The 23870-nt window shown below is 44.8% G+C and overlaps 1 protein-coding gene across 1 annotated transcript in view; it reads left to right on the top strand.

The window, feature by feature from the left end:
• The window catches only part of SHOC1 (shortage in chiasmata 1), an 83860-nt gene that overhangs the window by 23441 nt on the left and 36549 nt on the right, over positions 1-23870 (top strand). The window contains exons 2-3 of the mRNA XM_040419787.1: positions 10844-10942; positions 22841-22970. Of these exons, the coding sequence (XP_040275721.1) occupies positions 10844-10942; positions 22841-22970 (229 nt within the window). The remainder of the gene's footprint in view (positions 1-10843; positions 10943-22840; positions 22971-23870) is intronic.

Here is a 23870-nt window from a genome sequence, read left to right as displayed (position 1 = left end):
AGAAGGCATTGATGCGCTTTCTGGGTTTTGCGAACTATTACAGAAAGTTCATTTTGAATTATTCCTCTGTTGTCAAACCCCTCACTGACATGACAAAGAAGGGGGCGGATTTTTCCTCTTGGTCGGAGGAGGCGCTTGCAGCCTTTTCTAAGATTAAAGAGAATTTTGCGTCTGCTCCCGTCTTGGTGCATCCCGATGTTTCCTTACCTTTTATTGTTGAGGTGGATGCTTCCGAGGTGGGTGTGGGTGCGGTTTTGTCCCAGGGCCCTTCCCCTGCCAAGTGGCGACCCTGTGCCTTTTTCTCTAAAAAACTCTCCCCGGCAGAGAGAAACTATGATGTGGGAAATAGGGAGTTGTTGGCCATCAAGTTGGCTTTCGAGGAATGGCGCCATTGGTTGGAGGGGGCCAGGCACCCTATCACCGTTTTTACCGACCATAAGAATCTGGCATACTTGGAGTCGGCCAGGCGTATGAATCCGAGACAGGCCAGATGGTCTCTGTTCTTCTCCAGATTCAATTTTGTTGTTACATTCCGACCTGGGATAAAAAATGTGAAGGCTGATGCTCTCTCTCGCTGTTTTCCGGGAGGAGGAAACTCCGAGGACCCGGGTCCCATTTTGGCGGAGGGGGTAGTTGTTTCTGCTCTATATTCCGATTTGGAGGCCGAGGTCCAGGCTGCCCAGACTGAGACACCTGCCCGTTGTCCTTCTGGGAAGTTGTTCGTGCCTCCTGAGCTACGTCACAAACTCTTTAAGGAGCATCATGATACGGTTCTTGCTGGTCACCCCGGGAGTAGAGCCACGGTGGATCTCATTGCTCGGAGATTTTGGTGGCCGGCTCTTCGTAAGTCGGTGGAGGGTTTTGTGGCTGCTTGTGAGACGTGCGCTCGCGCTAAGGTCCCTCGTTCACGGCCTTCAGGTTCCCTTCTCCCGTTACCCATTCCTTCCCGTCCTTGGACACACCTGTCCATGGACTTTATCACGGATCTTCCTCGTTCCTCGGGGAAGTCGGTGATCCTGGTGGTGGTGGACCGTTTTAGCAAGATGGCTCATTTCGTACCTTTCCCTGGTTTACCCAATGCTAAAACGTTGGCGCAAGCTTTTGTCGACCATATTGTTAAATTGCACGGCATTCCCTCTGATATTGTTTCCGATAGAGGCACGCAGTTTGTGTCCAGGTTCTGGAAGGCTTTCTGTTCTCGCCTGGGGGTTCGGCTGTCCTTCTCTTCTGCTTTTCATCCGCAGTCGAATGGTCAGACTGAGCGCCTCAATCAGAATCTGGAGACATATTTGCGCTGTTTTGTTTCAGAGAACCAGGAGGATTGGTGTTCATTTCTCCCTCTTGCTGAGTTTGCTCTGAACAACCGTCGTCAGGAATCTTCTGATAAGTCACCATTCTTTGGTGCATATGGGTTCCATCCGCAGTTTGGTACATTCTCGGGAGGGGCTCTTTCTGGTTTACCTGAGGAGGAGAGATTTTCCTCGTCTTTGTCTACCATTTGGCAAAAGATTCAGAGTAATCTTAAAAAGATGAGTGAGAGGTATAAGCGTGTGGCTGATAAGAGACGTGTGCCTGGTCCGGACCTGAATGTGGGTGATCTGGTGTGGTTGTCTACTAGAAACATTAAGTTGAAGGTTCCCTCCTGGAAATTGGGTCCCAAGTTTATTGGGCCTTATAAAATCTTGTCAGTCATCAATCCTGTTGCCTTCCGTCTTGATCTTCCACGGGTTTGGAAGATACATAATGTATTTCACAGATCTCTCTTAAAACCATATGTCCAGCCCACGGTACCCTCCTCTTTGCCTCCTCCTCCGATTTTGGTTGATGGCAATCTGGAGTTTGAGGTTTCCAGAATTGTGGACTCTCGCATGGTCCGCGGTTCTCTTCAGTACCTCGTTCATTGGAAGGGTTATGGTCCTGAGGAGAGGATGTGGGTTCCGGTGTCGGACATTAAAGCCACTCGCCTCATCAGGGCATTTCATAGGGCTCATCCTGAGAAGGTGGGTCCTGGGTGTCCGGAGTCCACCCGTAGAGGGGGGGGTACTGTCACTACCAGAGCTTTGGGACGTTCTCACAGCTCTGTTTCTCCACCCCTGTGATGATGTCACTACTAGAGCTGGGAGGCGTTCTCACTACTCTGTTTACTTCTGGTTTCTTTCACCACAGCTGTCCTTCATGTGTTTGATTTCCCTCCCTTTATATCACCCCTCCTCCTATGATAGGATGTGGATTATAGTTCTCACTTCAGTTGTGGCTCTTGCTTTGGTTTCTTCACTTGTAGCTATCAGTCCACTTGACCTGTGTTCTGCTGCAGCTAGCACTCCGGATTTTGCCAGCCTGTCCTTGGATCCGTCTTCTCTGCGGCTACAACACCTTCAGCTAAGTCTGCAGACATTGTTGTATTCCTGTTTGTTTTCTGACTGGATCTGAGGTGGCCACGGTTCCCTCCATATACTGAGTAGGGCACTGGTGGCCGTGCCCCTTCCACTATTGTAGGGGTTGCAGTGGTCATTAGTCTTAGGCACGTGGGCATGCCTCGTTCCACCTTTTGGATCCGGGCATGTGCTTTAGCAGAATAGGGAAAGCGTTGAGGGTCGGACAGGGGTCACCCTTTATCCTCCCTAGTTCTGGGTCCAGTCAGTTGCTCTGTACTGTGAATTACTATCGTTGCTCACATACACTCGTGACAGTCTGATGTCTGTATAATACAGTACAGTACAATATATATTGTACTGTACTGTATTTTACTTACACTTTGTCTGAACAGATCTCTGCCTTTAGCACAGATCTGTTCAGCACCATGGACAGCAGGATGCCTGAGACGGCGTCCTGTTGCCATGGGAACCTTCCCCGTCTGCTCAGTAGTGTTCAGAACTTCGCAGACGGGGAAGGGTAAGGACGGGGCTGTCGGGGGGCTGTCTGGGGGCTCTCTCCCTCTCCCATCGGGGGGCTGCAAAGGCACAGCAGCCCCCCGATGGAAGAGGGAGGGAGCTCCCTGAGCTGTTAACCTTTTCCATACAGCGGTCCGTACGGACCGCTGTATGGAAAGGGTTAAACGGCTGACATCGCATCACCGATGTCAGCCGTTTATACCAGGGTGTCAGCAATGTGCTGACACCCTGGTATAACCACTAGACGCCAACGATCATTCAAGGGGAGGCGGGTGGGGGATCGCGATCCTGCCTCCCGCACCGCCCGCCTCCCGCACCTCCCGCACCGCCTGCGACACCCCCCCTGCACCACCCGCCCACATAATATCATTCAGGGGTGCAGGGGGGGTTAATAAAACTTTATTTAGGGCATTTCAAAGTTTGATCAGAATCGGCTAAAAGCGCAGCAAACCGCAGGTCTGAATTGACCTGCGGTTTGCTGCGATCCCCGATACGGGGGGGGTCACATGACCCCCCTCGGCGTTGTGACAGGATGCCGGCTGAATGATTTCAGCCGGCATCCCGTTCGGATTAACCCCCGGGGCGCCGCAATCTTATTTTAAACTCATGACGTACCGGTACGTCATGGGTCCTTAAGGACTCGGGACCCATGCCGTACCGATACGTCCTAAGTCCTTAAGGGGTTAACCCCTTAAGGACACATGACGTATCGGTACGGCATGTTTCCCGAGTCCTTAAGGACACATGACGTACCGGTACGTCATGTGTTGTTCCGATCACTGCCGCCCGGCCAGCTGTGATCGGAACAAGGTGCCTGCTCAAATCATTGAGCAGGCACCTCGGCTAAATGCGCGGGGGGGTCCCGTGACCCCCCCATGTCCGCGATCGCAACAAACCGCAGGTCAATTCAGACCTGCGGTTTGTTGCGCTTTCTGCAGTTTCTGATCGCTGCGGTCCCTGACCGCGGCGATCAGAAACTTTAGTGTGCCGAAAATATATTTTTATCACCCCCCCTGCACCTCTGAATGATTTTAGCCCGGTGGGAGGTGCAGGGGGGGTGTTGCGGGCGGTGGGGGCGGTGCGGGAGGCGGGCGGTGCGGCAGGCGGGATCGCGATCCCCCGCCCTCCTCCCATTGAATAATCGTTGGTGTAGAGTGGGTATACCAGGGTGCCAGCACATTGCTGGCACCCTGGTATAAACGGCTGACATCGGTGATGCGATGTCAGCCGTTTAACCCTTTCCATACAGCGGTCCGTACGGACCGCTGTATGGAAAAAGTTAACAGTAAGAGGGAGCTCCCTCCCTCTCCGATCGGGGGGCTGCTGTGCCTTTGCAGCCCCCCGATGGAGAGGGAGAGAGCTCCCAGACAGCCCCCGCCAGATCCCATCCTTACCCTTCCCCGTCTGCGCAGTTCTGAGCCGACGGGGAAGGTTCCCATGGCAACAGGACGCCTCTCAGGCGTCCTGCTGTCCATGGTGCTGAACAGATCTGTGCTGAAAGCATAGATCTGTTCAGTGTAAGTAAAATACAGTACAGAACAATATATATTGTACTGTACTGTATTATACAGACATCAGACCCACTGGATCTTCAAGAACCAAGTGGGTCTGGGTAAAAAAAAAGTGAAAAAAAGTGAAAAAAATGTAAAAATCAAAAAACACATTTATCACTGATTAAAAATTAAAAAAATAACATTCCCTACACATGTTTGGTATCGCCGCGTCCGTAACGACCTGATCTATAAAACAGTCATGTTACTTTACCCGAACGGTGAACGCCATAAAAATAAAAAATAAAAAACTATGATGAAATTGAAATTTTGCTCACCTTACTTCCCAAAAAAAGGTAATAAAAGTGATCAAAAAAGTCGCATGTACGCCAAAATTGTAACAATCAAATCGTCATCTCATCCCGCAAAAAATGAGACCCTACCTAAGATAATCACCCAAAAACTGAAAAAACTATGGCTCTTAGACTATGGAGACACTAAAACATAATTTTTTTTGTTTCAAAAATGAAATCATTGTGTAAAACTTACATAAATAAAAAAAAAGTATACATATTAGGTATTGCCGCGTCCGTATCGACCGACTCTATAAAAATATCACATGACCTAACCCCTCAGGTGACCACCGTAAAAAAAAAAAAAAAAAAACTGTGTAAAAAAAGCAATTTTTTGTCATCTTACGTCACAAAAAGTGTAATAGCAAGCGATCAAAAAGTCATATGCACCCCAAAATAGTGCCAATCAAACCATCATCTCCTCCCGCAAAAAATGAGACCCTACTTAAGATAATCGCCCAAAAACTGAAAAAACTATGACTCTTAGACTATGGAGACACTAAAACTTTTTTTGTTTTAAAAATGAAATCATTGGGTAAAACTTACATAAATTAAAAAAATGTAATACATATTAGGTATCGCCGCGTCCGTGACAACCTGCTCTATGAAATTACCACATGATCTAACCTGTCAGATGAATGTTGTAAATAACAAAAAAAAAAAACGGTGCCAAAAAAGCTAATTCTTGTTTCCTTGCTGCACAAAAAGTGTAATATAGAGCAACCAAAAATCATATGTACCCTAAACTAGTACCAACAATACTGCCACCCTATCCCGTAGTTTCTAAAATGGGGTCACTTTTCTGAAGTTTCTACTCTAGGGGTGCATCAGGGGGGCTTCAAATGGGACATGGTGTCAAAAAAACAGTCCAGCAAAACCTGCCTTCCAAAAACCGTATGGCATTCCTTTCCTTCTGCGCCCTGCCGTGTGCCCGTACAGCGGTTTACGACCACATATGGGGTGTTTCTGTAAACTACAGAATCAGGGCCATAAATAATGAGTTTTGTTTGGCTGTTAACCCTTGCTTTGTAACTGGAAAAAAAATATTAAAATGGAAAATCTGCCAAAAATGTGAAATTTTGAAATTGTGTCTCTATTTTTCATTAAATCTTGTGCAACACCTAAAGGGTTAACAAAGTTTGTAAAATCAGTTTTGAATACCTTGAGGGGTGTAGTTTCGTAGATGGGGTCACTTTTATGGAGTTTCTACTCTAGGGGTGCATCAGGGGGGCTTCAAATGGGACATGGTGTCAAAAAAACAGTCGGTGCACCTTTCACTCTACGCCCCGCTGTGTGGCCGTACAGTAGTTTACAGCCACATATGGGGTGTTTCTGTGAACAGCAGAGTCAGGGCAATAAAGATACAGTTTTGTTTGGCTGTTTACCCTTGCTTTGTTAGTGAAAAAAATGGGTTAAAATTGAAAATTAAGCAAAAAAATGAAATTCTCAAATTTCATCTCCATTTGCCAATAACTCTTGTGCAACACCTAAAGGGTTAACGACGTATGTAAAATCAGTTTTGAATACATTGAGGGGTGTAGTTTCTTAGATGGGGTCACTTTTAGGGAGTTTCTCCTCTAGGGGTGCATCAGGGGGCTTCAAATGGGACATGGTGTAAATAAACCAGTCCATAAAAATCAGCCTTCCAAAAACCAAACGGCGCACCTTTCACTCTACGCCCCGCTGTGAGGCCGTACAGTAGTTTACGGCCACATATTGGGTATTTCTGTAAACAGCAGAGTCAGGGCAATAAAGATACAGTCTTGTTTGGCTGTTAACCCTTGCTTTGTTAGTGGAAAAAATGGGTTAAAATGAAAAATTAGACAAAAAAATCAAATTCTCAAATTTCCTCCCCATTTGCCAATAACTCTTGTGCAACACCTAAAGGGTTAACAATGTATGCAAAATCAGTTTTGAATACCTTGAGGGGTGTAGTTTCTTAGATGGGGTCATTTTTGGGTGGTTTCTATTATGTAAGCCTCGCAAAGTGACTTCAAACCTGAACTGGTCCCTAAAAATTGAGTTTTTGTAAATTTCGGAAAAATTTCAAGATTTGCTTCTAAACTTCTAAGCCTTATAACATCCCCAAAAAATAAAATATCATTCCCAAAACAATTCAAGCATGAAGTAGACATATGGGGAATGTAAAGTCATCACAATTTTTTGGGGTATTACTATGTATTACAGAAGTAGAGAAACTGAAACTTTGAAATTTGCTAATTTTTCCAAATTTTTGGTATTTGGTAAATTAGGTATTTTTTTGTGCAAAAAAAATATTTTTTTTGACTTCATTTTACCAGTGTCATGAAGTACAATATGTGACGAAAAACAATCTCAGAATGGCCTTGATAAGTCAAAGCGTTTTAAAGTTATTAGCACTTAAAGTGACACTGGTCAGATTTCCAAAAAATGGCCTGGTCCTTAAGGTGAAAATGAGCCCGGTCCTTAAGGGGTTAAAGGGCATCTGTCAGCAGATTTTTACCTATGAAACTGGCTGACCTGTTACATGTGCACTTGGCAGCTGAAGGTATTTGTGTTGGTCCCATGTTCATATGTGCCCGCATTACTGAGAAAAATGTTGTTCTAATATATGCAAATGAACTTCTAGGAGCATTGCCATTAGGAGAACCACTAGGGCTTTGCAATTACACCTAGAGGTTCTGCTGTCTCTGCAAATGCCGCTGCCTCTGCACTTTTATTGAAGGGCTCGGTGTGATCATGTTTTCACTGCCTTTCCTGTCAAGCCTGTAGCCCATCCCATCTCTGGGACCCAAAGCATATTACAGGCACATATAGGAGAGTTGACTGTGCATGCACATCACCCTCTCAAATGAAGTATATGGTATGGAGACAGCAAAATGGTGGAGGCCACAAGATATCTGCCCACATGTCGTCCCTATAATCCATCACTCAATACAAATATTTATGGCACGTTGACTAATATCCTGTAATCGTATTATCGTTGAGTCTCTATCCACTGTGACCACAAACAATCTCAAGAAAGGGGTACGAGGTCTCCTGTCCCTGGTAGAAAATGGAACAGATATACAAACGGCCAGATACAGTCAAGAAAATGAATGGGAGATGCAAAAACCATAGAGAAGCAATAGGATATGTTCACAGAGTTGTATTAGCACAATACAAATTCAGGTATGGAATCTGCATGTTCCATATGTTTTCAGTTCTGATATAATTATGCTGTTTTCTGCTTGAAAAAGTTTTCGCTGTGGTTTCTTCGCACAGTTTGTAGACCTCCAATTGATTACAAAGGGAATTTCTGTGCAGAATCCACACTAAGAATGATTTTTCAATCTACAGTCGTGGCCAAAAGTTTTGAGAATGACAAAAATATTAGTTTTCACAAAGTTTGCTGCTAAACTGCTTTTAGATCTTTGTTTCAGTTGTTTCTGTGATGTAGTGAAATATAATTACACGCACTTCATACGTTTCAAAGGCTTTTATCGACAATTACATGACATTTATGCAAAGAGTCAGTTTTTTCAGTGTTGGCCCTTCTTTTTCAGGACCTCTGCAATTCGACTGGGCATGCTCTCAATCAACTTCTGGGCCAATTCCTGACTGATAGATACCCATTCTTTCATAATCACTTCTTGGAGTTTGTCAGAATTAGTGGGTTTTTGTTTGTCCACCCGCCTCTTGAGGATTGACCACAAGTTCTCAATGGGATTAAGATCTGGGGAGTTTCCAGGCCATGGACCCAAAATGTCAACGTTTTGGTCCCCGAGCCACTTAGTTATCACTTTTGCCTTATGGCACGGTGCTCCATCGTCCTGGAAAATGCATTGTTCTTCACCAAACTGTTGTTGGATTGCTGGAAGAAGTTGCTGTTGGAGGGTGTTTTGGTACCATTCTTTATTCATGGCTGTGTTTTTGGGAAAAATTGTGAGTGAGCCCACTCCCTTGGATGAGAAGCAACCCCACACATGAATGGTCTCAGGATGATTTACTGTTGGCATGATACAGGACTGATGGTAGCGCTCACCTTTCTTCTCCGGACAAGCCTTTTTCCAGATGCCCAAACAATCGGAAAGAGGCTTCATCGGAGAATATGACTTTGCCCCAGTCCTCAGCAGTCCATTCACCATACTTTCTGCAGAAGATCAATCTGTCCCTGATGTTTTTTTTGGAGAGAAGTGGCTTCTTTGCTGGCCTTCTTGACACCAGGCCATCTTCTAAAAGTCTTCGCCTCACTGTGCGTGCAGATGCGCTCACACCTGCCTGCTGCCATTCCTGAACAAGCTCTGCACTGGTGGCACTCCGATCCCACAGCTGAATCCTCTTTAGGAGACGATCCTGGCGCTTGCTGGACTTTCTTGGATGCACTGAAGCCTTCTTAACAAGAATTGAACCTCTTTCCTTGAAGTTCTTGATAATCCTATAAATTGTTGATTGAGGTGCAATCTTAGTAGCCACAATATCCTTGCCTGTGAAGCCATTTTTATGCAACGCAATGATGGCTGCACGCGTTTCTTTGCAGGTCACCATGGTTAACAATGGAAGAACATTGATTTCAAGCATCACCCTCCTTTTAACATGTCAAGTCTGCCTTTTTAACCCAATCAGCCTGACATAATGATCTCCAGCCTTGTGCTCGTCAACAAGACGATTACTGAAATGATCTCAGCAGGTCCTTTAATGACAGCAATGAAATGCAGTGGAAAGTTTTTTTTGGGATTAAGTTAATTTTCATGGCAAAGAAGGACTATGCAATTCATCTGATCACTCTTCATAACATTCTGGAGTATATGCCAATTGCTATTATAAAAACTTAAGCAGCAACTTTTCCAATTTCCAATATTTATGTAATTCTCAAAACTTTTGGCCACGACTGTACATGTAGAAAAAAAATGCTCATTATGAGGAACAGCACAGAATGAGAGTGGATTCTGCATAGATTCCGCAGAAAACATCAAAATCCGCAAGGAAAATTGACATGGCCTTAGGCCCCTTGCAGACGAGCGTGTCTGGATTAGGTCCGGATGCGTCCCGGTGCATTGCGGCAAACCCGCGCAAGTAGGTACGCAATTGCAGTCAGTTTTGACTGCGATTGCGTTCCGTTGTTCAGTTTTTATCGCGTGTGTGCAATGTGTTTTGCACACGCGTGATAAAAAACCGACTGTGGTACCCAGACCCGAACTTCTTCACAGAAATTCAGGTTTGGGTTAGTTGTAGTGTAGATTGTATTATTAACATGGTTATAAGGGAAAATAATAGCATTCTGAATACAGAATGCATAGTACAATAGGGCTGGAGGGGTTAAAAAAATAATAATAATAATTTAACTCACCTTAATCTACTTGTTTGCGCAGCCGGCATCTCTTCTGTCTTCATCTGTGAGGAATAGGACCTTTGACGTCACTGCGTTCATCACATGGTCGACAGCGTGAAAATCACCGCTCATGTGAACAGCCCCATAGAAATGAATGGGTCCGGATTCAGTGTGGGTGCAATGCGTTCAACTCACGCATTGCACCCGCGCGGAAAACTCGCCCGTGTGAAAGGAGCCTTAGAGTGGAATTTTACAACATAGACAAATCCACTGCAAAATCTGCATGTCTTTACCAAGATCAGAAGTGTGAGCCCGGCTTTACAGTTTCCTTCCTGTAGCTTATGTGGTCAAACCTGAGTTTCCAGTTACAGATAAAGAGAGTCAAATACATGTGATGCAGTGTGTTAAATTTGATGTACTAATTGTTGCTAGATCTAGGGTGGAAGAAATGCAGTTATATTTGTTCCAACCACTGTTGTCATTCATTGCCTCATAAATATTGTCTCTAAACTTTTAAAGGTATTTGTCAATGCCCATTACAATGAAACTGCAGTGCTGGGACCTCCGCAACTGTTATCTCAGCAGTGCAGAATGTATGTGATAGCATTCAGGATTGCCATGAGTCTTCAGTTTGATGGACGTGATGTCTGCCTTGCCAATATTTACAAGAAGAAGAACAATAAGGGTTTGATGGGTGTAAATACCTTAAAACAATTGCACAATGCATTGCACATCTATCAAATGAAAAAACAATAAAATGTCTGTTTCATTCCCTACTTTATATGTCTTTCCCTTCTGATGTTGCTTGCTTAATTTCAGGCTTGTCTACCAAATTCTATCCTGGGGATGATTTCATTGAGCAAAACACAAATCAAAGAAACCTAGATCCATGTGACAAAGAAGATGCAGAGCAGACTGGTACGTTATATAACAAATAGTGTTACAAATATAAATTATAGCAGTCAGATTTTACGTGCTGGCAATCGTGGCATTTTTAGGCTGGCATCTGTCACCATAGAGTTCCATTGTCAAAAAAACCTACAGTATATGTTAACGTATACATTTTTTTACTGGACTCTGCAGGATGGAAAAGCATAATGTACAGTACTAACATATCCTTTTGCTTCCTTTTTTTCCAAAAGCTATATGTTTAAAGTAGCGCAAAAACGTTATGTGAAACCAGCCATAAACAGTTTGATCCTTTGGTGTTTTTGTTTTTACTGACTAATCACTGGGGTAATTATCGGGGATTAGTATTCGTCGAAATGTTCAATCCCAATAATTGCCTGGTAAGAGCATGCAAACACTTTTTGACCTACACCAAATAACATGGTTCTGGGCAGCAGATCATGCTGGGATCTGCTGCCCACAAACAATGAATCTGTATGGGGACAAGGGATCACAGTGGTGATCCCTCATCCCCGTACAGAGGGGATGATTGCTGCATATAAACATCTGATTACTACTGATAACTGCTTGTTAAATCATCATGTGTGAATGAACCATAAGGCTCAGGCTACTCAGCAACATATTACAATGTAGCCATTAAACTGAATGGGGTCGCATCACGATGCTGCAACTGCAACCCCAGAACATAAATTCTGGGTACTGTGGCCAAGACTGCTGTGTAAACCGAGCCTTAAAGAGGTTCCCTGGATTCCCATATTGATGACCTATCCTTAAGATAGGTCACCAGTATCTGATTGGCTGGGGTGCCAGGAGTCAGCTGTTTTAAGAGACCGCAGCGCTCATACTAGCGCTGCGTTCTCATCACTGTTTGCTTGCTTACTGTCAGCATTGCAGCAGTGAGCAGGTATAATTACAAGTCCTCCGTCCCATTCACTAGAATGGGAAGGAGCAGTTGTAGTTACACTCTGTCCTATACAAGTGAATGGGACAGAGGAGTTGTAACTACACCTCCTCATCGCTGCAAAATCAACTGCAAGCAGATAAACAGTGAAGGGAATGCAACACTTGCAGGAGCACTGCATTCTCTTCAAACAGCTGATCGGTGGGGGCAGTGCAGTTTCTAGGTAAAATTTCTCTCAGGGCGAGTGTCAAAAAAACTCCCCCCCCCCCCCTCAAAACTGCTCGATGAAATAAGTGTCTCCCCATTGTAAAAAATGTGGAACCACATTGCACGGACGGTCACAGTGACCCACAGACTCAGGCTCTCACTCACAGCAGGCTTCTTTCTCAGCACTGCTCCGGGCGGGCGGTAACAGGCAGGCCCTGCGGGCGGCGGTGCTCGCCTCACTCACTGTACGTCACGCAGCGCGTGACGTACAGTGAGTGAGCGCCGCCGCCCGCAGAGCCTGCCTGTGGGGGGACATTATTTTTAATAAGGAATCACTATGGACATTATTTAGAATGCAGGCTGCTGTGGGTGTCATTATAACTGTATAATGTCTGATAGGCCTAGTCCTGAATATTACCCTGCCTGGTATAATAATGTACCCTGATACCCCTTAGTTATATTACTCCAGCGGGGTAATATAACTAAGGGGTATCAGGGATGGGTACATTATTATACAGGGCAGGGAGATATAACTCAGCTCAGGACTAGGCCTATCAGACATTATACAGTTATAATGAGTAATGACACCCACAGCAGCCTCCATTCTAAATAATGTCCATAGTGATCCTTATTAAACTTAATGTCCCCCACAGTGACAGTGGCCCCCATTTTCATGTCTCCCACAGTGCTCCCCCCCCCCATTGTAATTAATGTCCCCCCCATTGTAATTAATGTCCCCCCCATTGTAATTAATGCCCCCCCATTGCAATTAATGCCCCCCCATTGTAATTAATGCCCCCCCCCCATTGTAATTAATGCCCCCCCAGACCATCACTCGCCTCACAGCAGGCATCAGCACTGCTCAGGGGCTCAGGGCGGGCGGTAACAGGCAGGCAGTGCGGCGCTCACTCACTCACTGTATGTCACACGCCTGCGCCGCCTAGTGGGAGGAGCAGGCGCGTGACGTCAGTAAGTGCCGCCCGCACTGTCTGAAGAGTGAGAGGACTCGGCACTCGGGCACAGGTCAGGCGAGATGTCAGAGGGAGGCAGGGCCGGTGTGAGGATTTTTGCCGCCCTAGGCAAGATAAAAATTGCCGCCCCCCCCCCCCCCCCCTTATCAGACATCACATATGTTCCACCCCTTTCTCAGCTTTTAAATTAAAATAACTGCTATGCTTCCCTTACGGTTAATCCAGCTTCTTGTAGCTGTCTTTTTGCGGAATGGAATTGCGGACTCATACATTTCTATGGGGCCGCAATTCCGATCCTGAAAAAAATAGAACATGTCCTATTCTTGTCCACAATAGCAGACAAGAATAGGCATATTCTCTTAGTGCCCGCAAAATGCGGAACGCACATTGCCGCTGTCCGTGTTTTGTTGATCCGCAAAACACATACGGACGTGTGAATGGACCCTAAATGTGAGGTAAATTAGTTTCCAATGTAGTATTAATAACTAAACAATTACATAATAAACATATTGCATTGTCTACTTACCACCAGTACAATAAGATGATCTGGTCTCTGGCTGCAGTCTGGCTCTGGGGACTCCCTTGTCACTCTCTTCTACCCCCCCCCCCCTTGTCACTCATTAACATTTTCCCCCCCTTGTCACTCATTTCCATCCCCCCCCTTGTCACTCATTTCCATCCCCCCCCCCTTGTCACTCATTTCCATCCCCCCCCCTTGTCACTCATTTCCATTCCCCCCCCTTGTCACTCATTTCCATTCCCCCCCCTTGTCACTCATTTCCATTCCCCCCCTTGTCACTCATTTCCATCCCCCCCTTGTCACTCATTTCCATCCCCCCCCTTGTCACTCATTTCCATCCCCCCCCTTGTCATTCATTTCCATCCCCCCCTTGTCATTCATTTCCATCCCCCCTTGTCACTCTTTTCCATTCCCCCCCCTTGTCACTCTTTTCCATTCCCCCCCCCCTTGTCACTCATTTCCATCCCCCAACCTTGTCACTCATTTCCATTCCCCCCCCTTGTCACTCATTTCCATTCCCCCCCCCCTTGTCACTCATTTCCATTCCCCCCCCCCTTGTCACTCATTTCCACCCCCCCCCCTTGTCACTCATTTCCATTCCCCCCCCATGTCATTAATTTCCATTCTCCCCCCCCCCTGTCACTCATTTCCATTCCCCCCCCCCTTGTCACTCATTTCCACCCCCCCCCTTGTCACTCATTTCCATTCCCCCCCCTTGTCATTCATTTTCATCCCCCCCCCCTTGTCACTAATTTCCATTCTCCCCCCCGTCACTAATTTCCATTCCCCCCCCCCCCTTGTCACTCATTTCAATTCTATTGTCACCTCTAGTGTAGCGTGGCCGAGCTCTGTACGGTCCGCGGTACAGGAGCATTTGTTTCCTGTACCCGGCCGGACTGAAAGGAAGTGCACACTAAGTGAGCACTTCCTGTCAGTCCGGCCGGGTACAGGAAACAAATGCTCCTGTACCGCGGACCAAACAGAGCTCGGCCACGCTACATTAACATGAGCACAGAGCAGAGACAGCAGGCAGGAGATTCTTTAGAGGGGCGGCAAGCGCTCAGGAGGCGCAGCATGACAGGCGCCGCCGGCCGGCAATTATATATAACCAATTTTTATTTTTTATTATTTTACACCACACAGGGCGCCCCTGCCGGCGCCCCCTTCTGACAGCGCCCCGGGCGGCCGCCCGTCCCGCCCGCCCCTAGAAACGGCCCTGGGTGGGGGTAGCGGGAGTCGGATCTCCGCCAATCTGATATTGATGAGCTATCCTGTGGATAGGTAATTAATATAGGAAACCGGACAACTTCTTTAAACTTACATGACTACTGATATACGTATGTTTATTCTTAAAAGAATATTGGCACAAACACTTTGTTATATGTCAATCTGAGTGTCACATCCATGGGGGGATTTCTAAATTGATGGGATTTAGCTTTCTGTCATTTCAAGTAATCTCCCTAAAGAAATGGATTTGTATGAGTAGCCATCTCCAATGTTATATTTTGAATACTTCACATAAATTGGTTTACTCTGTAAAGATTTCAATAGCAACAATGGTATAACATGCAATAGATGCTTACAAGTAAATGGTGCTATTCACTGATCTGTTTATTTCTTTACAAATCGGTGTGCCAGATCCATGTACTGTATCTTTCTGCAGGTCCTATTCTTGTCCTTTTTATGAGCATGAGAATAGCCCTTTCTATTGATTAGTGTAAGAGAAAAAACGGAATACACATGGAAACTATGTGTTTTTAAAGAACTGTTTATTGCGAACTGAAAATCGGATACAGCTGTCTGCATAAGGTCTTTGGGAAAAAAATGAAATTTTAGTCAGGGGCATTGCTAGTCATTTAGATCTGGAGTCTGTGCCCCGTATTACAAGCATTGAGCCTCCCATCTCCAGCCAGCACCTAAGTGAAGAAACTTCAATGTATTCAATGCTACTCTCTGCTGCTGAGGGTATACAGACTCTTCTTCTCTTGTCTCATCTAGGGGACCTAGCAGTGCTACAACAGAGCCCAACTTCCACCCTACACACTTCTGATTGGGCCCTGTTCACTTCAGATTCAGTAGACAAAGCAGCCACTTCCTTTGTTCAGAACAGAGGTCCCACCCACAAGTTTTGGGGTCTCCTGTAGAGCAGCGTAGAACAGCTGCTGCTCTATGCTAGTAAGTCTTCAATGTGCTGTGCCCCTAAATGGCCTCCGTCCTGATCTTCCCATGCCTTCTCAACAACATAACCACTACACAGTGGCTTACACAAGTATTAGTCGTCGCCCCAGCCCCCAAGCGTCATCAGTCATTATCACTCACCCTGATACTGACCCTGCAGCTCTATCCCTCTCCTGTCTTTTCAGCTCACATGTAAAGGCTGTATTACATTGGCAGATATTTTGGCCGATAATCGTTAACAAGCGTTCGCATGAATGCTCGTTAGCGATCATCTTGCAGTGTAATACTGCTGCCGAATGCCCAATGACAGAGAAAATGCTTGTTCATCGGGCAATGCTTAAAAATCATTGTTTGCCGGCGTCAGATCATGCTGTCTCATAGTGATCTGCCGCTGGCAAGCTACTAGACAGTATGGGGACGAGCTATGGCATAGAGATCGCTCCTCCTCATGCTGTGGAGGAGATTGCTGCATATAACAGCGGTCTCCTCCACTAGCTAGCAAGCAATTGTTGGGAGGGAACGCTTCCCTCCCGACAATTGCTTGATGATCTGCCTGTGTAATACAGGCTTAATAGTCAGACAGACGGGGAACAATACAAGACAAAGGTGAAAGTGGTTTCTTATTTGGCAGCTTCTTGTTCTTTTTACTAGTCTACTAATAAGAAGAACTTATCTTAATAAACTACATTGCAGTAAGGTGAAAAAAGTAAAAATCAGGGCAAAAACATAAATAACTGGCACAAAAATGGAAGTCAAGTGGGCACTCGAGTGTGATTTAAAAGGGTAAATTAATTTAGGCCATTGATCTTGTACACCCCACATCAATTTCACTTGAGTTCAGTATGGGCTAAAGTGGTTATGGGCATAAAAATGTAGCATTTAAGTGGGTAGAAGGATACTTTTTACTGATTAAGGCTGGTTTCACACGGGCGTTGCGGGAAAAGGCGCGAGTGTGTTGCGGGAACATGCACAATTTTTCCGTGCAAGTGCAAAACATTGTAATGCGTTTTGCACACGCGTGAGAAAAATCGGCATGTTTGGTACCCAAACCCGAACTTCTTCACAGAAGTTCGGGTTAGGTGTTCTGTAGATTGTATTATTTTCCCTTATAACATGGTTATAAGGGAAAATAATAGCATTCTGAATACAGAATGCTTAGTAAAATAGGGCTGGAGGGGTTAAAAAAATAAAATAATAATTTAACTCACCTTAATCCACTTGATCGCGCAGCCGGCATCTTTTCTGTCTTCTTCTCTGCTGTGCACAGGAATAGGACCTTTGATGACGTCACTGTGCTCATCACATGGTCCAATCACATGGTTCATCACCATGGGGAGGGACCATGTGATTGGATCATGTAATGTGACGTCACCACAGGTCCTTAGCCGGCAGCTCAACATTACAGAAGAAGACAGAGATCCGCAACTACGCGATCAAGTGGACTCGGTGAGTTAATTTTTTTATATTTTTAACCCCTCCATCACTATTTTACTTTGCATTCTGTATTCAGAATGCTATTATTTCCCCTTAAAACCATATTATAAGGGAAAATAATACAGATCGGGTCCCCAGCCCGATCGTCACCTAGCAACCATGCGTGAAAATCGCACCGCATCCGCACTTGCTTGCAGATGCTTGCGATTTTCACGTGGCCCCATTCACTTCTATGGGGCCTACGTTGCGTGAAAAACGCAGAATATAGAGCTTGCTGCGATTTTCACGCAACGCACAAGTGATGCTTGAAAATCACAGCTCGTGTGCACAGCCCCATAGAAATGAATGGGTCAGGATTCAGTGCGGGAGCAATGCGTTCAACTCACGCATTGCACCCGCGCGGAATACTCGCCCGTGTGAAAGGGGCCTTACTGTTATCTCACATATATATTCTTATTATAGCCAAAAATACCACCCTAACTCCCACAGTTTTTACACTACATAGACAGTAATATACCGAAACGTGCGGATTGTTCCCGATTGGTGTGCTATTACTTTGTGGAACGTTTCGCCGAATGGTTCACAAAATATCTGCGTTGTTGTGGTGAAATTGGTCCCATAGGAATGAATGGCGGAATGTTCAAAACTAGAGTGGGAGCTGACAAAAGCTAGAGTGTGAGCTGAAAAATCAGGACATGATTTCTAAACTGCCACCACTCCCTCATTTTCAAGCCCACCTACACAAATATTATATCAAAAAGTTCAGATATCCCTGCTGCCACTAAAAATGTCCACGGCTAAGCCATAGTCCTGATAGTTTTCACAATATGACCATTTGTTTGCAACTCATGCCGCCCATTGACATTTATTGAAATTCCACTCTAGCCACCTCAAATTTGAAGGGCAATTTCTAAACTGCGACTCTGCCTTCATTTTTTATATTTCAGAGACATACTATTCGTGTAGGTCTGGGTCTTGTGATTCTCACAATATAAAGCTCTTCACTGTAGGATTTATAATTTTTAAACTACGACCGTTTGGAAATGGCAACCGCCAGTCAAGTGACCTCTCTTTACTGCTGGGACTGGGGTGTGCTTTCTATTGCTATTGCTGTACAGAAGTCTGAGGGGCTGTTGTCTCTATAGGAACAGAGGTGGGAGAGGATGTCATGTGACCACTCCTCTGAAGATGCTTCCTGCAATGCATGCTGGAATATTTACTTTCACTTTACAGCTGCTCCGCCCACACAGCTGTCTGAGGAAGCTCCTCAGGGGAACATGTCATGGTGAACAGATTAGAAAAATTACATATAGCCAGCACATTTAGCATGATATAAATACTTCATAGTTTGGGCTATTGTCTGGGGCACTTTGGATTTTTGATACTTATGGTGGACAACCCCTTTAAAAGTTTGGAAATAAGTTTTATACAGTAGAGAGTATTTGAGGTGTTTCAACGAGCTACATTTACGAAAAGAAATTAGAGCTGTGTGAATATCATCATGCCATCTAAAGGAAAGAGATCTAAAGCTGCAAAGATACGCTGGACTGAACTGGACCTTTCATACCCACACTTTCGGGATCCGGAGCCCCACAGCAGCATAGTGGAAATGGAGGTTTGTGACATTCGGGATCCGGAGCCCCACAGCAGCATAGTGGAAATGGAGGTTTGTGACATTCGGGATCCGGAGCCCCACAGCAGCATAGTGGAAATGGAGGTTTGTGACAGTGAATTTGGCCAGGAGGTACATAGTGAACCTGTGGTGTCATTCCCATGTTCAACTCAGTGTCAAGTTCAAGAGCACAGTCCCATAGGAATGAATGGCGGAATGTTCAAAACTAGAGTGGGAGCTGACAAAAGCTAGAGTGTGAGCTAAAAAATCAGGACATGATTTCTCAACTGCCACCACTCCCTCATTTTCAAGCCCACCTACACAAATCTTATATCCAAACGTTCAGCTATTGTCACGGCTGTATGTGAGCAACAAGAGCATACACAGTAAATAGAGCTACTGACCGGACCCAAACTAGGGAGGATAAAGGGTGACCCCTGTCAGACCCTCAAAGCTCTCCCTATGCTGCTAAGCACATGCCCGGATCCAAATGGTGGAACGAGGCATGCCCGCGTACCTAAGACTGATGACCACTGTAACCCCTACAATAGTGGAAGGGGCACGGCCACCGGTGCCCTGCTCAGTATATGGACGGCCCCGGGGTCGCCTCGGATCCAGTTAGAAAACAAACAGAAACACTACAATGTCTGCACACTTAGCTGAAGGAGCTGCAGCAGCAGTGAAGACAGATCCATTTACAGCTGGCAATATCCGGAGTACTTGCTGCAGCAGAACACAGGTCCAGTGAAATGATAGCACACAAGTGAAGATACTCAAGCAAGAGATACAACTCAAATGAGAAATATAATCCGCTCCCTACAAAGGAGGAGGGGTGATTTAAAGGCAGAGAAATCAAACACAGGAGGAACAGCTGGGAGGAAGGAAACAGAAAGTAAAGACCTCATCACAGGGGCGGAGAAACAGAGCAGTGAGAACTTCTCCAAGCTCTAGTAGTGACATCATCACAGGGGTGCAGAAACAGAGCTGTGAGAACGTCTCAAAGCTCTGGTAGTGACAGCTATCTCTGCTGCCACTAAAAATGTCCACAGCTATGCCATAGTCCTGATAGTTTTCACAATATGACCATTTGTTTGCAACTCATGCCGCCCATTGACATTTATTGAAACTCCACTCTAGCCACCTCAAATTTGAAGGGCAATTTCTAAACTGCGACTGTGCCTTCATTTTTAATATTTCAGAGACATACTATGCATCAAAATGTAGGTCTGGGTCTTGTGATTCTCACAATATAAAGCTATTCGCTGTAGGATTTATTTATTTTTAAACTACAACCGTTTGAAGATGGCAACCGCCAGTGAAGTGAGCAAGTTGGAGCAGTTTGTTTTTAACCGCTCTTCTCTGCCCTTGCTGTAGAGTGAGTTGCCATAGGAACCCAGGTGTGTGAGCAGCCAGCAGAGTGACAAAAGCTAGAGTGTGAGCTGAAAAATCAGGACATGATTTCTAAATGCCACCACTCCCTCATTTTCAAGCCCACCTACACAAATCGGCTGCTAATGTTTTTATAAATGTATGTTTTAATGTACTGTATCTGTGAAGCACTTTGAGCAACAAGATTGCAATTAAATGTGCTATATAAATAAATAAAAGTTGAAATGCATTTCTCACTCTATCAAGCTTGCCATGTGCACTTTTAAAATTTTATCAATCAATTGGTTAGTGTAATGTTTACTATCTTTACTCACTCCAAACACTCCACACAGTTACTCGGCACACTCCATAAAGTTACTCTGCCCAGTCCAACCTTTCCACAGTTACTCCAGCCACTCCAACCACACAACAGTTACTCAAGCCACTCCACCCAGTTATTCTGCCCACTCCATTTGTAGACTACTGGTGGAGGGAAGAACACTTCACACAATTTCCCCAGAAATTTTAGCTTTTCTAGTTACAGTTTGGATCCACAAAATACTGATGAAATACAGATGACATATGGGTGTGTTCCGTGTGCGTTCCGTATTTTCTGTGGACCCATTGACTTGAATGGGGCCTCGGACCCTGATTTGCAGACAATAATAGGACATGCACTACTTTTTTGCGGAACGGAAACGGAATGCACACGGAGTACCATCCGTTGTTTTTGTGGACCCATTAAAGTGAATGGTTCTGCATACGGTCCGCAAAAACCCGGAACGGAAGCGGAAAGAAAATACGTTTGTGCAATGAGCCCTAACACATAGTCACTCAGGGTTTATCTCTGAACAATATCCCTTTGAATCACAACTGGGGACTAGGAGCTTCTTGTGAGATATCTGAATAATTAACTAACTTCTGGTGCATGAAAATTGTGCTTGGTTCCTTTCACACACCACCCAAGCACTGTGCTGCGTTCACTTCCCGCCCCAAAGAGAAGCTCTGCTCACTTTCTGTTGTCTGCACACACGCGTCACTATGTTCAACGGCCCTCACATGGTTCTGGTTCTCTTTGGATTCCCTTGATTCAAGGCAAACGGTATTCCGTTGTTAGAGGCAACTGAAGCAATGCAACTCAATTCTCTTTCGGATGCAGTTCCTACACCAGGTGCCCTTTACTCCCGAAGACACAGACTTACTGCCGAAATCCAGGGCTTCTGCTAAGATCATGCTGTCCCAGGTTCTGGTGTTGGCATACAACTCATGCTCTGGCTCTGTACTGTAACTTGCAGATTTGCCTCCCCTCCAGTTTATCATCTCCCCATCCATCTAAGGGAGTCCATTTTATCATTGTAATGCTGTAATTTTATCCCCTTCCCCCAGTTGCCTTGATGTGGTACCCCCAAAGTACATATACATGTGCTTCTCTGGCTGCCATCCCTGCGAATATCCCGCCCACTCAGTACATTTGCATTTCTTATGGGTATTTGTTTCCCATTGTACATTTAAAGGTTTATACTATTTGTATCTCAAGTCATAGCTAGTGGTCAGTGTCAAAAAAGAAAGGAAGAGGTGGAGCTGAAGGTGAACTTGCTGTCTAGAAGACCAGTGGCAGGCACAGCAATTCAGACCCCTTAAAATGTTATATGAGGGCACTGTTTTCTGGTAATTGGAATTATAGTACATGCAGTCCCCAGCATCACATAAAGTCCAACATAAGCACTGTTTTCTTCAACAAAAACAGCCAATGTAGGCCCTTTTTTATAGTCAAGTTTCACATTGTCCTTATCTTTACATAAGCAAGATAGCATAGGAAGATTCACCCTATAAAGGTTATCAGAAGTTGTGTACGGCAGTGGTTTGTTGTCAGCAGAAAGAAGCTTTTCCAGGTCTCTCAACACACAGCTTTCCTGCTGCTCACAGGCGGTTTACCTTTTAATTACATTTAGAGCCAGGAACTTTAGTTAAGCAGGTAAAAACATAGGGGAATGTGTTATGGGACTTCATGAAGTCAGTTTTGCTTTGACATTGAGTTGGCAAATGGTGCTCCAAATTTATCAAAAATCGCACAACGTTAAATTTGGCACATCTTTAAACCTTACACTTTTGTCTAAAAATACTACGCCACTTTTCCTACAACACGTCCATCCCATTGGAGGGATTTTGTAACTTTCTTGCAACTTTTTTTTTTTTAAGTCACAATGATAAATCTTGTATGAAACAAATTACCATACCTTACCCCCACCTGATTTTAAACCACTTTTCAAAAGTGGCAAGGGTGGTGTAAAATGACAAAAAGTTGCACATTTTGGTGCACAAAAATTGCAGAAAACTGGAGTACAAACTCGATACATGCCTCCCCTGGAGTCTAGTGTGGGACCAGCCATGCCACCTAGTATCTACAGCAACTCCTAAATCCTGGACCCTAGAATCCACTTAAATAATACACTTAGCAAGCCAAATGTATCTCAGTGCACAAATCCTTCTGGGAATTACACCACTGAAGTAACAGCCTCAATAGCACATTGATTTCCCCTGCTGGCTTATTTACAGGAGCTTATGGAAATAAGGTGATAAATTCCATATGCAAGTCATATAATGGCCAGAAATAGTGTTATTTCTCATGTACACACACAGCAACTTATTCTGAAACAACATGTACATTCTAACCACAATTACAGTGTCTGATCTTTGATATTTGTTTTTTTCCAAGCTCGTTTAAGGTCGTGCCATGACTATGAGATAGATGTTCCCATCACTCCACCATATGTGGAGCCCAAATATACAATAAACAAGAACTGTATTCATCTCAGAGCAGAAGAATTATCACCTGATTGTACTACGTGAGTTACACAGACTGCTTTATGGTACATTGGTTAGGAAAAGTAGCTTGCTTATAGGCTAAGTACACCTGTGGGGGCATTTTTATTATTGCATTGTACACAAGATGTATATGCTGCTGATTTCCCCTTGACTGCAGCATTTCAGGTGAAAAATCTGCAGTGTTTTACAGTATCAGCAAAGTAGATGAGCTTCAAACAAATCTCATCCACACACTCATACAAATCTGTATGGAATCTCAGGAAAATTGTCAGGCAGTGCAGTTTTTAAACCCGCAACATGTTGATTTAGACTAGGTCTACACGACGACAATAAGTCGCGCAACAGATAGGGGGCGCAACTACACTGCAACATTTGATCGAAAGCCACATAAAAAACAGTATGGAAAATGTGGAATTTTAATGCAGTTTTTCAGCGTGCTAATACAATCGTGTGAACGTATACAAAGATACCGCAGAAGAAATCTGCAGCATAAGGCTAGGTCTACACGACGACATTTGTCGCGCAACATTTTTTCACCAATGTCGCGCGACAATTTTTATAATGGTAGTCTATGGTGTCGCACTGCAACATGCGACATGCTGCGACTGCGACGCAACGGTCGCAGAAAAATCCATCTTGAATGGACTTTTTGCGACTGTCGCGTCGCAATCGCAGCATTTCGCATATTGCAGTGCGACACCATAGACTACCATTATAAAAATTGTCGCGTGACATTGGTGAAACAAAATGTTGTGTGACAAATGTCGTCGTGTAGACCTAGCCTTATGCTGCATAATTTGTTCTGTGGTATCTTTGTATACGTTCACACGATTGTATTAGCACGCTGAAAAACTGCATTAAAATTCCACATTTTCCATACAGTTTTTTATGTGGTTTCGATCTATCTGGAATAAGAGCAG

Source organism: Bufo bufo, chromosome 2, assembly GCF_905171765.1.
Source record: "Bufo bufo chromosome 2, aBufBuf1.1, whole genome shotgun sequence".
NCBI classification, from domain to species: Eukaryota; Metazoa; Chordata; class Amphibia; order Anura; family Bufonidae; genus Bufo; species Bufo bufo.
Note: the sequence above shows the minus strand (reverse complement) of the source record. Positions and strands in the feature narration are given on the sequence as shown.